At 37.2% G+C, this 14,333-nt stretch overlaps 1 protein-coding gene across 1 annotated transcript in view; it reads right to left on the bottom strand.

The window, feature by feature from the left end:
- PPP1R12A (protein phosphatase 1 regulatory subunit 12A) overlaps positions 1-14,333 on the bottom strand; it is a 155,129-nt gene that overhangs the window by 92,310 nt on the left and 48,486 nt on the right. The window contains 1 exon segment of the mRNA XM_077770237.1: positions 8,942-9,072. Coding sequence (XP_077626363.1) covers positions 8,942-9,072 — 131 coding nt within the window.

Raw genomic sequence — 14,333 nt, 5'->3', positions numbered from 1 at the left:
TTTGAGAGAGAGAGAACACGTGCGCATGGGGGGAGGGGAGGAGCAGAAACAGAGGGTGACACAGAATCCGAAGCAGGCTCCAACTCCAAGCTGTCACCACAGAGCCTAATGTGGGGTTCAAACCCCATGAGCCATGGGATCATGACCTGAGCCCATATCAAAAGTTGGGTGCTTAACCCACTGAGCCACCCAGGCACCCTTATCCTGTCTGGAATTTGCCAGGCTTCTTAAATCTGTAGGTTTATATATTTAGTCAACTCTAACTTTTTAGCTATCACTTATCATTTCTTTCAATACTTTTCTAGTCATGCCTTCTTTCTCCTCTTCTGGGACTCCAATGCCACAAATGTTAGCTCTTTCTTATAGTCCTACAAGTCCCCAAGGCTTTATTCATTTTATTTTACTCTATTTCCTCTCTGTTGCTTAGGTTTGGTAATTCCCATTTATCTATTATTCAATTTACTAATTCTTCCTTCCTTCACCTCCTTTCTACTCTTGTGGTATGTGTTTTTATTTTGGTTATTAGCTTTTTCAGTTCAAAATTTTCCACTGGACTCTTCTTAATATCTTCTACTTTTTTTGCAGACTTTCTTTTTGCTGAGACCCTTAATTTTTTCATTTGTTTCAAGCATGCTCATAATTGGCTTGCTGAAGCATTTTTATGATAGCTGCTCTATAATCTTTGTCAGATTGTTTGTTTGTTTGTTTGTTTGTTTAAGTTAGGACTCCACACCCACCATGGAGTCCAATGCAAGGCTTGAATTCATGACCTGAGACCAAGGCCTGAGCTGAGATCAAGAGTTGGATACTTAACTGACTGGGTCACCCAGGCACCACTTTGTCAGGTAATTTTAAGAGAAGTATCTCTGTCATCACCATGTTGGTCTCTACTGGCTTTTTTCATTCATTTTGAGAATTTCCTTGGTATGACCATTGATTTTCAATTGCAATCTGGACACTCTGGATATTATGTTAAGAGACTCTAGATCTTGCTTAAATCTTCTATGTTAGTTGGCTTTGGTTAGCTCTGCTGTAGCAAAGGAAGCTGAAAGGTGCCATCTCATTACCACAAGGTGGGAGTAGAAGTCTAGGTTCCCCACTCAGCCTCCACTGACACCAGAGATGGGGTGGTGGCTTCTAGCCTAGCTTTACTTCACCATCAAGCCTTCACTGACATATCCCTTAATGAGAAGAGTATGAGTGCTTCATTACTACTCCCCATGTGGCTTCCACTGACAATAAGGGGAGGGAGGTAGGCATCTTTACTGGTGGGTGATGGTGAAAGTATTCACTCTCCACTAGGCCTCTTCTGACACACCCCAGAAGGGAGGAGTAGGAACTGGCTGGTATCTACTACAGTCCGGGGGGTGGGGGGGGTCCATTAACCAACTGACAGGGATTGAAGTCTTGGCTAGCTATGTATCTGGCCTAATCTGGCATTACTGCAGTAGGGGTGATGGTACACCTGAAATATAGCTTGTTAAGGGTGGAGATCGACACTCCCCACCTCTCCTTTGCTGGTGACCATGTGGGTGAGAATAGTTTTTTTCCTGTGGACTTTGTCTGGTTAAACTGAGTGGTGGTTGTTGTGTTTGTGGTCGTTACTGTTGTTGTAATTATTATTGCAAATTTTCTGTCTTGTTAATGTACCCCTCTATTATTATTATTATGTTTTCTGTTTCGTTAGTGTGCCCCTCTCCAGTATTTGCCTGAAGAGATTAAGATTTTTGTTGGGACTTCTTTTTTGGGGGCCCATTGGTACTTCTGGGTTATCAGCTTCTCCAACTCAAAAGTGTTGAGACATATGAGGCAAAATGAAAAGTTAGAAAATTCTCTCCTGTGTCATTCTTTGGGTCCTGCGATGCCTAGCCATTCTGCCTTCTTTTGACCTCTCATGGTCCTATGTTTTATATATAATTTTCAGAGGTTTTAGTAGTTCTTAGCAGGAAGAACAAGGGAAAACTATGTCTAGTCTATCTTCTCAGAAGCAGAAATTCTCTCTCATTTTTAATTGTCAAATTACAATGTTTAGAACATTACCAATTTTAAGCTTAAGTTTTTATAATTTATCAAAACCCTAAAGACAAAAAGTATTATTTTTGTTATAAATCATGTTGTTACTCCAACTGGTTAGTCCTGATTTGTAAAAAAAAAAAAAAAAAGAAAAGAAAAAAAAAGGGATAAAAGAAAAAGAAAAAAAAGAATTGAAAATGTGAGAAAGTATTTAAATTCCTCTATTCTCTTTGAAAAGCCACCTTCAAATACAGGAAATCCTCAAGGTTCTGTCTTTAGCATTTCCTGTTTCTCTCAATTACTCGCCAGAGCAGTGACTCTAGTTCTTTAATGATGCACTAAGTCCTGAAAAGGCATATTTATTAAAATCAATTATATATACTGTCTCACGTTATTAACACAACTCACTGTGCAACAATTCTAAGATGTACATTTCCCTCACATTTTAATATCACTGAAATCTTCAACCATCAATCAACGTTACAATCCACGATGCCTTACAGTGACTACTGGCCAGGTGGCAGACACAACATGGTTGTGAGTATCTGTCCTCATGTGCCTTCAGTCACAGTTATTCATACGGTTTTCACTTCAGTCAATTCACGTGCACTGTTGGTACCTTAAAGAACTTAACTACTGCTTAAAATGTTTTCCTGGATGTTGTCTGAAACTTCTTGTTGATATCTTCTGGTAAGATCAAGAAAGCATCAAAATCAGGGGTGCCTGGGTGGCTCAGTTGGTTAAGTATCTGACTTCGGCTCAGGTCATGATCCTACGATTTGTGGGTTCAAGCCCCGCATCGGGCTCTGTGCGGACAGCTAGCTCAGAGCCTGGATCCTGCTTCAGATTCTGTACCTATCTCCCTCTCTCTCTGACACCGCCTGCTCACGCTGTCTCTATCTCTCTCAGAAATAAAACATTAAAAAAAAAAAGTTTATTTTTGAGAGAAGCAGAGTGCAAATGGGGGAGGGGCAGAGAGAAACAGAGACACAGAATCTGAAGTAGGCTCCAGGCTCTGAGCTGCCAACATAGAGTCTGACACGGGCTCAAACCTACGTACCGTGAGATCATGACCTGAGCCAAAGTTGGATACAACCTACTGAGCCACCCAGGCACCCCAATAAGAGAACATTCTTTAGAAACACTGCATCAATAACACTGCTAAATTGCACAGAAAATGATACTGTGTGGGGAAAAAAGCCAGGTGATTAAACATACACAGACACACAGAGTATCACAGTTTCACTTTTTTACCTTTTAAAATTGGTATATAAAGTAATTACACTGTGTTACAACAATGGCATCTTCATTAAACTTTATGAAATCCAGTATATGCATTAAGACACTCCCAGTATCGTCCTGGCTTCCTACTGCATCATTTCCATTAGCATCTCAAATAGGGCCTATTTAAAACCACATTCCCACTACAGTCTCTCCTCTGCTTCCCCCAATCTTGCTTGTTAGATCTCTTAATAAGTTTAAAGGCATCATCTTCCCAGTTACAAAGGTTAGCCAAGGGAAGTAGAATAGTGTAGTAGCTTCAAGTGCAGACTTGGAAAGTTAGACAGACTAGGTTCAAATACTAGCTCTGCCACTTACTTACTCGTATGATTACTTTTTGACTCAAGTTTCCTCATATGTAAAATAACAATTATAATACAGGCCCATCATCACTCACCCAAACCCAAATTTCAAAAATTTTTCCTATTTAAAACAAAATACTATTGTAGATTATGTAACACCCCCACTGAGTCTGAGGCACCACTTCATTACCAAACACATGACTGTTTTTGCAAAAAATAAACATAATGTAAGTTGTATGAACAGACTTTAAATAGCCTCGTATAAGTTCAGGTCATGGTTTGTTGCCAGATGAGCCTAAACCCAAATTTACAATTAGTTTGTCGTCATTTTTCCAAGTTTTAGGGGTTTGGAATTGTGCATATAGTTCTGTGGGTTGGTGGTAATGATATATTTTCATGCAATTGTTAGGATGATTGAAATGATATATACTTAAAGGACTTAGAGCAGTGACTAGCACATGTTAAGCACTCAATGAACATTAGCTACCTGTCTGTGAGTCTTCTTTCTAGCTTATTACTCAGATCCAGTGAATCGTACCAAGCCCTATCTCAATTCTATTTTCCAAATTTCTTTCAGATCTGTCCCACTGCCAATTTCACTGTCAATGCCCTAGGTCTCTTGTCCAATAATACTAATCTTTGAAGAATAAACAGTCTTCCTAAAATACAGAGTAAGGATCATCATGTCCCTAAAAGGCACTGCCACTAATGGTCAACTTAGCATGGTACACAAATTCCTCTATGCTGTAGTCTCAGTTTATTTTCCCAACTGAAGTGGCTACTCTTCATATACCACTCTTCTCCCCTGAAAAACTATGGCTCCAAAATCCTCTTATCCAATGGAATCAGAACCAGTATTTGCTTGATTAACCAGAAGCTCTAAATAGGGAATAATAGGGGCACCTGGGTGGCGCAGCTGGTTAAGTGGCCAACTATATGACTTGGGTCATGATACCATGGTTCATGGGTCTGAGTCCAGGGTGGGGCTCTGTGCTGACAGCTCAGAGCCTGAAGCCTGCTTCAGATTCTGTCTCCCTCTTTCTCTGTTCCTCTCCTGCCTCACGCTTTGTCTATCAAAAAGGAATAAACGTTAAAAAAAATTAAAAATAGGGAATAATAAAACAATGAATATATGAAAATAAGTGTAAATAAGATATTATTTCAACATAGAAGATACTGGAGAAGGCCTCCAATGACTTAAACCCATGATACTTTTTTGCATAAACCATACTCATAATGCATTTCCTAAGACTTCAAAATGTCTTTAAAAAAAAAAAAGCAATGACTGGGGTGCTTGGCTGGCTCAGTTGGTTAAGTGTCCATATTCAACTCAGGTCATGATCTTACAGTTCATGAGTTCGAGCTCTANGAGAATCCAAAACAGGCTCCAGGCACTGAGCTGTCAGCACAGAGCCTAACGCAGGGCTTAAACTCAGAAACTGCAAGATCATGACCTGAGCCAAAGTCTGATGTCCAACTGACGGAGCCACCCAGGAGACCCAAGATAAAAGCACTTCTTAAACATCTGTGGTGGAAACTTAACAAGGAAAAGTGGTAATAAAATTAATACAAAAAGATATCAGAAGAATAATCATATCAATAACCAAATATTAAGGAAACAAACTGTTTAAGTTTTATTACTCAAATACAATTTTTTTCACATAAATATAAAATTCCTATGATTTGTAAAAAGAAAATCCCAAGGCTAAAACTAGAGTCACTCAAGTAAATTGGTTAGTCATGAGGGACAGGCTGAATAAACCACAATGACTACCTCACAACGGAGTACTACTACTAAATAGAATAATGAGAAATAGCTCATTACCCCACTACACAGTCATCTCCAGAACAGACTATTAAGTGAAAAAAGCAAGTGAAGAAATACGTGCATGATATTCTATCATTTAGCTACAAGGGGAAGTATTTTGAATGATGCTTATATTAAGAAACAAACTGGGATAAAATATAAAATTTGAAAACCACGCTCTCAGAGTAAACTATATATGCTTCATTGTTTGTTTCATCTCTCATTTCAACAGGGATGAATTACAACTATTCTGTGCTTAATGAAGTTCCTAAAGAAGCATGTAAACATCTGATACATTGTAGAGATGCCAGGAGTTATCAGAAAAGTTTCTGGAAAAAGTGACACACAAGTACATCTTGAGAGTTTGGCAGGAGGTGGTAAAGTAAAGAAATAAAGCAAAATAACCACTATAAGCAAAGACTCATTAACGTGAACCAGCAGTAAATGCTGAGGAATTAAAAGTAGTCCAGTACTGGGGCGCCTGGGTGGCTTAGNGAAATGATAGAGTGAAAAATATCAAAAGCATTATGAGAAATAAGAGGTAGGAAAAAGCCAGATTCTATTTTATAAATAATATTAATCATTGAGGCTAAGTAGCTTGGCCAAGGATATAAAGCTTGTGAAAAACAAAATCAGGATTTATAGCAAATTTAACTTCAAATACTTCACTTGGCAGAGTGACCCAAATTTCCTAGGTCTTTCCTGCTTTATAACTCTTATACTCTTTTACTCTATAAATACTCTGACTTGGGAGATATCTTTACCCTTCCTCTTAAGCCACCATGCTGTATTTTTCTAGATCAAGGAAAAGTAGGATTTCATTTACTTCTCATATTAATGAGATTAACTGGTTAAAAAAAAAAAAAAAAGATAATGCTCATAAAAATAATCATGTTATTTAGAAGGACTCTGGACTATCATCACCTTAACAAATAACCCAGTCAATACATATAAGAGTTAAATTGTCTTTTATATTCATTCTCATTACTTAAAAAAAAAAAAAAAAAAAAGGCAGAAAGAGCAACAATGGAAAAGTCATCATTCTTCCAATTTTGTTCAAAAACACTATGGATTCAAATACTCTGGTTACACCACAGCCATAAATTCAAACTGCCTAAAAAGAAAGGTAGTTAGAGCATCACAACTCTACTCAATATTGGCTAAACCAGGTCATTTTTGTTTGTATTAAGTCTTATGAAGCATTTGTTCCATAGCCTACCTTCTAAAAAAAGAAAAGCTGTATTCTATCGAAAATATTAACACCTGCAGCAGATTGCTTACTCTCCCCCATACTTATCTACTGACATGCAAAACACTGAATATGCCAAGTACTTGCTTTTCCCAGGGTAGACATGGGCAAGTGACCAAGCCCAGACCAACACAAATCCCTGAAGTAGAAATCCAATGCAGTGAGAGGACTCTCATGGAAAAGTTCCCCTCTTTGACATACACAGAATATGGAGAAGATACTTTACACACCCTACCCACTTTTTATTTTGCCCTCTGATGGGCATATGTAATAATACAACTGAGGAGCTGTGGCAATCATCCTCTCACCAGGAGGGGGCAAGGCCAAAAATAAAGTTCATATCTGGGGAAGGCAGAAGAAAAAAAACCTGAGATGCCAAACCCCTGGATGGTATCACCAAGCAGTTTAATAAACTTGAATGCTCTTCCTCTAAACTGTATCGTATACTGTACAACAAGGATGCTTACTTCTAACATTTTTTTTAATTTTATTTTTGAGTGAGAAAGAGACCACGAGCGAGGGAGGGGCAGAGAAAAAGAAAGAGAACCTGAAGCAGGCTCCAGGGTCTCAGCTGTTAGCAGAGAGCCTAATGTGGGGCTTGAACCCACAAATAACGGGATCATGACTGGAAAAGTTGGATGCTTAACGAACTGAGCCACCCAGGTGTCCCAAGGACCCTTCCTCTTTAGGTCATTTTAAATTTGATACTGTTACTTGCAGCTAAAATCATCCCAACCTACACAATGTTTTGTGTTTTTTATCAACAATGTTTTTTATCAACCAAGGGGAAAAATTATTCAGGGTGATTATTGTTGTTTCAAACTCGGAAGCATGAATTACAGAAAAGTAACACAAAGATTAAACATCTGAAGAAAAATAAGTTGGATTTTCATTTCCAGAGATCGTATAATGGTCAAAAGTTAATACACATCGAGTATTTCCAATGTGCCAATCTTCTGTTTGATGAATTACTCAGTTAACTCTCACAACAAACCTAGGCAATATCATTCCTTTTCAAAAGAGGAAAAAAACAGAAGCATATAAAAGTTAAGCAACTTGCCCAAGGTCACACCCCCTGAGAGTGGCTAAGGAACAGTTCAAAGTTCACATCGTTTGACTGTAGAACCTGAGTACTAAATATTTACGGACAGCTAAAGATAAATGCACACTCCTATTTTTTTTTTTTTTTTTTTTTTTTTATGAAGAAGAGATCCAAGTCCTCTGTTGAGCATGAAAAAAAACAGAAAGGAATAAGGAACTTGAGAACCATGATTATAATTATGAATGAACACTACTGCTTTGCAATGACAGAAGACTTCCTCATTTTACACATAAAGAAATCAAGGCCCAGAAAGGAAAAGACGAAGATTAAAGTGTAATTAGTGTTATAGGCAGTAATAAAACTCAAGTAACTCAAATTTTCTGATTCCCAGGTCAGAGTACTTCTCATTTTATCAACCAATGCCTCCCCTTTAAAATGATGTATCATATCTCCAATACACATGGGTAGAAAAATGAAATAAAGGTGTAACAATATTTAAGGCTTACTAACAGAGATTAACAGAATAGAACTACCATATTTGATATTTATCAGTTGATGAGCTTTGATGTGAACAGATAGACAATAAAACCTGTTTATGGTATTGGACACATTGTAACAAAAAAATGAAATAATTTAGTGAAAAAATTACTTTGTCAGGGTAACTATACTTCCTTGTTAACATTTGAAGAATTAGATTTACTTGGAAGTACCTGCCCATTAAAGGTAGCTAACTAAGAATGATGACATCTCTCACTGAATTTTCTAAAAAACATATTTTTAGAAAACAATCTTAATAGCAAATAAGTATAAATGTTTTGACTAACTGGAGAACGATGTATCATATTCTCCTTATCCCAAAGTAACTTAACTGAGAATTATTGTTATTTTCTCCTAACAACTCAGATTACATAGGGATAGACTAGATTAGTTAAGTATTAACTGAATCATTTGACAGTGCTCCACATGGACGCAAAAAAAGGAGATGGCAATGAAGAAGTATACCGTTACTCATATCGATACAAAGAACCAAAAGTCAAAGAGGGTGGGAAGACAGGAAAATAATCTCCAAATGAAAACCTCAATATATGAATTCCCAAGAACTTATTCTTCTTTGTGGGAAGAATAGTTTTCATGAATTAAGGTCATATAAGAGCTCACTCATTTATCTGTAACAATTTCTATAAAATCTCAGGTCTCTAAGATAGTGTTTGGATATTTGGATAAAAGTAAACACAGGACTGGCTTACTCTGCAATATCGAGATATCCACAAGAAGCAGCTGCATGTAGTGGTATCCAGCCTTCATTATCAGGTTGATTGATATTTGCTCCATTTTCAACCAGAAACTTCACCATATCAACATTGTCATCAATGCAAGCCTAAAAACAAACAGAATGCACAATTAGAAAAAATATAAATCAAAACTCCTAATACATCAATAAAACAAAATTCCTACTTTGCAACTTTTGTAACATAAATATTCTGTCAGTTTGCTATTTTGATTGTATTAATATCAAACAGGCCAATGGTACTAACTAAATTGAGTCCTTGCTTAGATATACATACAACAGTATTGTATGTGACTAGACTCTGCCAATCTCGTGATAAAAATAAGTATATATTAAAACAATAACAATCAAAACACTGTATCAGTACCAATAATATCCTTTATGGTACTGGCTCCCAAAATGTAGTCTGTCGAGGGGGGAGGGATCCTTTCAGGGAATTAACGATGCCAAAACTATTCTTAATACTAAGATGGTATTTAACCTTTTCATTGTGTTGACACATGCACTTAAGGGTGCATAAAGCAATAGTGGCAAAACCTGCTTATGCCTTAGCACAAATCAAGGCAGTGGCCAAAAAACTATACTAACAGTCACCGTATCCGCCACTATACACTCATTGTTTTTTCTTTAAGCTATTTTTTGGGGTGTCTGGGTGGCTCAGCAGTTAAGTGTCCAACTCTTGGTTTCGGCTCAGGTTATGATCTCAGTTTGTGAGATCAAGCCCTACCTCAGGCTCTGTGCTGACAGAGTGGATTCGTGGATTCTTGGGATTCTCTTTCTTTCCTCCTAAATAAATAAACTTCTAAAAAGCTATTTTTAAATAGCTTATGAATGTTCTTAAAGTAGATAAAACATAAGTCTTATAAAATCTTGACTCCTGAATACACATTTTTAAAGAACTCTTTGGAACAAATAGGAAGCATGCATAAAACGTTTCTTTCAAGTATAATGACTGCCCTGAGGAAAAGCACTTGTGCAACTAAGGTGCAAGTTGAACTAGCCACTTTTTCCATGGAATACAACTTTTAGTTAAATGAGAAACTATACTTAGTCTAACTTGGATTTGTCATACATTTTCTTAAAAATGAACAAATCTGTCAAGAAAAACAAGTGTTTGTTGTCAATGATAAATTGAACCCTTTAAGAGCAAATGAATCAGTTATTTGAACTCTAAAATGTTATTTATATAACATAGGTACAGTACTGCTATTTTAAAATGTATTAACAAATCCTAAAATCCTCAGTGTTAACCTCTAGTATCAACAAATAGTAATATATTCACACTACAGAAACAAAAGCTCTTTCAACAACTAAAAATTTTTTAAAAATATTTATTTATTTTTGCAAGACACAGAGATAGAATATTAGTGGGGCAGGGGGGGAGAGAGAGAGAGAGAGGGAGGGAGGGAGAGAGAGAGAGAGAGAGAGAGAGAGAGAGAGAATCTGAAGCAGTCTCCAGTCTCTGAGTTGTCAGCACAGCCTGATGTGGGGCTTGAACCTGAGGACTGCAAGATCATGACCTGAGCCAAAGTGGGACACTTAACCAACTGAGCCACCCAGGTGCCCCTCAATAATTTTTAAGAGTATAAAGCAGTCTTGAGACAACGAAGTTTGAGAACTATAGCCTACAGTAAGTAGGAAGGAACTTTTACCATGTTTACTTTGTGCCAGTTAAGTATGACTGGTACTTTATTTTATTGATGTATATACATTGTCCTCACAAAAACCCTCATGAGAACAAGAATTTTGCTTTATCTGCAACACCTTATACAGTTCTTAACATGTGGCAGGGGCTAAATAAACAGATGAATGATGAGAAAGCTAAGATTCAGAGACTAAGTAGCTTGAATAAGCAGACAGGTGCAAGATGATAGAGCTAGCACTCTTAACAGTTGTTAAGATTCTTTAAAAATACAGTCTTTTTCCACGCTTAACACTGCTTTCCACAGATATTCATAGTTTATCAGCATATTTCTCGCCTATTATAATCTAGCAACAGGATATCATAAGTTCTAGGAACTTAAGCAGTGTTTGCTCTATGAATGAAACCAATTTTTCTTTACCCATCACAGAAACAAAAGAAACACTTTTATTTATTTTTTAAAATTTATTTATTTTGAGAGAGAGAGAACAAGCAGGGAAGGGGCATAGAGAGGGGACAGAGGACCTAAAGCAGGCTCTGTGCTGGCAGCAGAGTCTCATGCGTAGGGCTCAAACTCACCAACCATGAGATTGTGACCTGAGCCAAAGTCAGATGCTTAACCAACTGAGCCACCCAGGTGCCCTCCCAAAACACTTCTAAGCAGCACTTTCTCAGGGGAAAAAATGACACAGTTGTTGTCAAGAAAAGCAATATGGACAAAGTACGAAGTGGAAAGCACCAACAAGGAATCATAGCTTTTGGTTCTAGGCTCTAGCTTTGATGATGCCACAAATTTTGTAGTGATAGACAAGTATTTTAATCTTGAGGTTTTAGTATCTTTATTTTTCAAGTGGACAGAAGTAGCTAGTAGGCTATATATCTCTCAAATTCCCTAACATGTTTGAGATTCTTTTTAAAAAAATGTTTATTTACTTATTTTGAGAGAGAGAGAATGTGTGCAAACAGGGGAGGGGTGGAGAGAGAATCTCAAGCAGGCAGAATGTTATCAGCATAAAGCATGATGCAGGGCTCGATCCCATTGACTGTGAGCTGTGAGATCATGACTTGAGCCAAAATCAAGAGTTGGAGGCTTGACCAACTGAGCCAGCCTAGTGCCCCAAGATCATATGTATCTGTGATTCTTCCCCTTTGGAACAAGTTAAAGAAATCTGATGGCAAGATTTCATAGTGCCCAGAACAGTGCCTTACACATAGCAGATATTAAATGAGTATATGTAAGTAACATTCATATGGACTTCTAGTATATACTGTTTGGGGGAAAAATCTGTTTTTCAAGAAACTAGGGTTAAAGTAAGGGCTGGAGAGATCTGAGAACCACAGCTATCTAATAACAGAAGAAACACCCAAATTCTATTATATTAGAAAATAGTCTATAAAACAGTATTCGAGACAGCTAATGACCCACAGTAGCTTGAATTAATATTAGATTTATAGGATTAATCATTAAATTTTCTTGAGACAAGACATTGATTTTTTTTAATGTTTATTTTGAGGGAGAGAAAGGATGGATGGGGAGGGAGGGGCAGAGACAGAGGAAAGAGAGACAGAATCCTAAGCAGGCTCCATACTATCAGTGCAGAGCCCAATGCAGGTCTCCATCCCTCAAACCATGAGATCATGACTGAGCTGAAATCAAGAGTTGGATGCTAGGTGCCCCAAGAAAATATACTGATTTAATTTTACTACTCTTTTCATTCAGCCTGCTTTAATTTCTCCAGACTCCAAAACAGTATTCTAACTTTTATCATTGATATAAAAACATAAAGCTCTTTTTTAAAAATATTTTTATTTATTTCTAGGAGACAGCGACAGCGTGAGCAGGGGAGGGTCAGAGAGAGAGGGAGATACAGAATCTGAAATAGGCTCCAGGCTCTGAGCTAGCTGCCAGCACAGAGCCCAACGTGGGGCTCGAACCCACGAATCCGCGAGATCATGACCTAAGCAAAAGTCGGACACTTAACCGACTAAGCCACCCAGGTGTCCCAATAAAGCTCTTATTTGATAAATGCATTGATAAATCTGATTAATTTTGGCTCAGGTCATGATCCCAGGGTTGTGAGACTGAGCGTGGAGCCTGCTTAAGATTCTTCACGCCCCCCTCCCCCCCCGTTCATGCTCACTCACCCGCTCTCTCTCTCTCAAATAAAGTTTTTTAAAAAGATTTTATTCTTAAGTAATCTCTACACCCAACAAGAGGCTCCAACTCATGACCCAGAGATCAAGAGGTGCATGCTCCACTAAGCGAGCCAGCTTGCACCCCAAGATTTGATTCTTAAAAGAAAAATTCTAAACCTACTGTATTATAACATGGAGAAACAACCAAACTGTTGGCTAAAGTGTAAAATTCATACAACGACTTTAGAAAACCATTTGACAATATCAACTAAAGTATAAAAGTACAATAGAATTGATAAATAAATAAATGGGGTGGAGCATATGTGTGTGATGAGATTCTGTTCCTAGGGTCCTATACATCAATGAGAAAAGAACATCAAACAAAAAGAAACACCGCTACCTTCAACAACAGATGATCTTCACAGACATAGATGAGTGAAAAAAGGCAGACAGAAAGGATACATATTGCAGGTTTCTAGGCAAAACTAATCTCTGGTGCTAAAGTTCAGAATAATGGCTAAATAATGGAGAAATGATGAGAGGAGCATGAGGGTGCTTTCTGGAAGACTGGAAATATTCCCTATCTGATTTCTACTTAGACATATTAATATGTAAAATTTATCGATTTGAATACTTAAAAGCTGTGTACTTTAATGTAAATTATACCTCAAATTAAAAAGAAAAAAAAAAATACCAGGCTACCATTTTTTAAAAGTCTATACCTTTAAAAGCATATTACCTCCCATATAAGACACTTTACTTATCTTTCTCTAAATTCTACATGCTAATAGGTCTTCCTTTAATTTCTATCCCCTGGTCCCTGAAATTCCACAATTAAATGGAATCCCTCTTTTAATTGATAACCTTTAAATATTATTAACACCCTCACCCCAGAATTCTCACATACTGTGTTTTGGGCTAAATATCCCTAATTCCTTTAGCTACTCTTCGTATCAAATATACTAAAAAGTATATACTAAAGTATCATATATACCGAAAAGTATATATGCCAAAGCCCTAGAAATATAGGGAAGTGGAAGGATCACACTGCAATATAGCAGGCTTGTCCATAAATAACAACAATCATATTAGGGCATAACAGCAGTGGAGAGACAAGTACTAAAATATCATTGGGACATAAAGATAACTTCTCATGACTAAGATGGTCCACATAGGTCTCATTAATACGTATATGTCTGAGAGGCACCCAGTTGGCTCAGCATGTAGAGCATGCAACTCTAGATCTGGGGTCAGGAGTTTGAGCCCCACATTGTGGACAGAGTTTACTTTAAAAAAAAAAAAAAGAAATAAAAGGTATACATTTGGGCAACATTTTCAAGATTACATAGAAGTTGTTCAGCTACCAATTCAACAAGAAGGAACTTCACTGTGCAAATGCACTGTGATTTTTAAAATGCATGGAATGAACTAAGTTAAGTCATCCAGAGATTAATATAGAGTATTGCTAAGTTATAAAACAGGATAAGGCTATGTGCTAAAAGGTCTTTTCCAGGTCTGAATATAATGCATAGGGAACAGGATTTCATACCAGAGATGGTTTTCAATCCACTTT

This window comes from Crocuta crocuta, unplaced genomic scaffold (genome assembly GCF_008692635.1).
Source record: "Crocuta crocuta isolate KB4526 unplaced genomic scaffold, BGI_CrCroc_1.0 scaffold317, whole genome shotgun sequence".
Lineage (NCBI taxonomy): Eukaryota > Metazoa > Chordata > Mammalia > Carnivora > Hyaenidae > Crocuta > Crocuta crocuta.
This window is presented reverse-complemented; position numbering and strand designations above follow the sequence as displayed.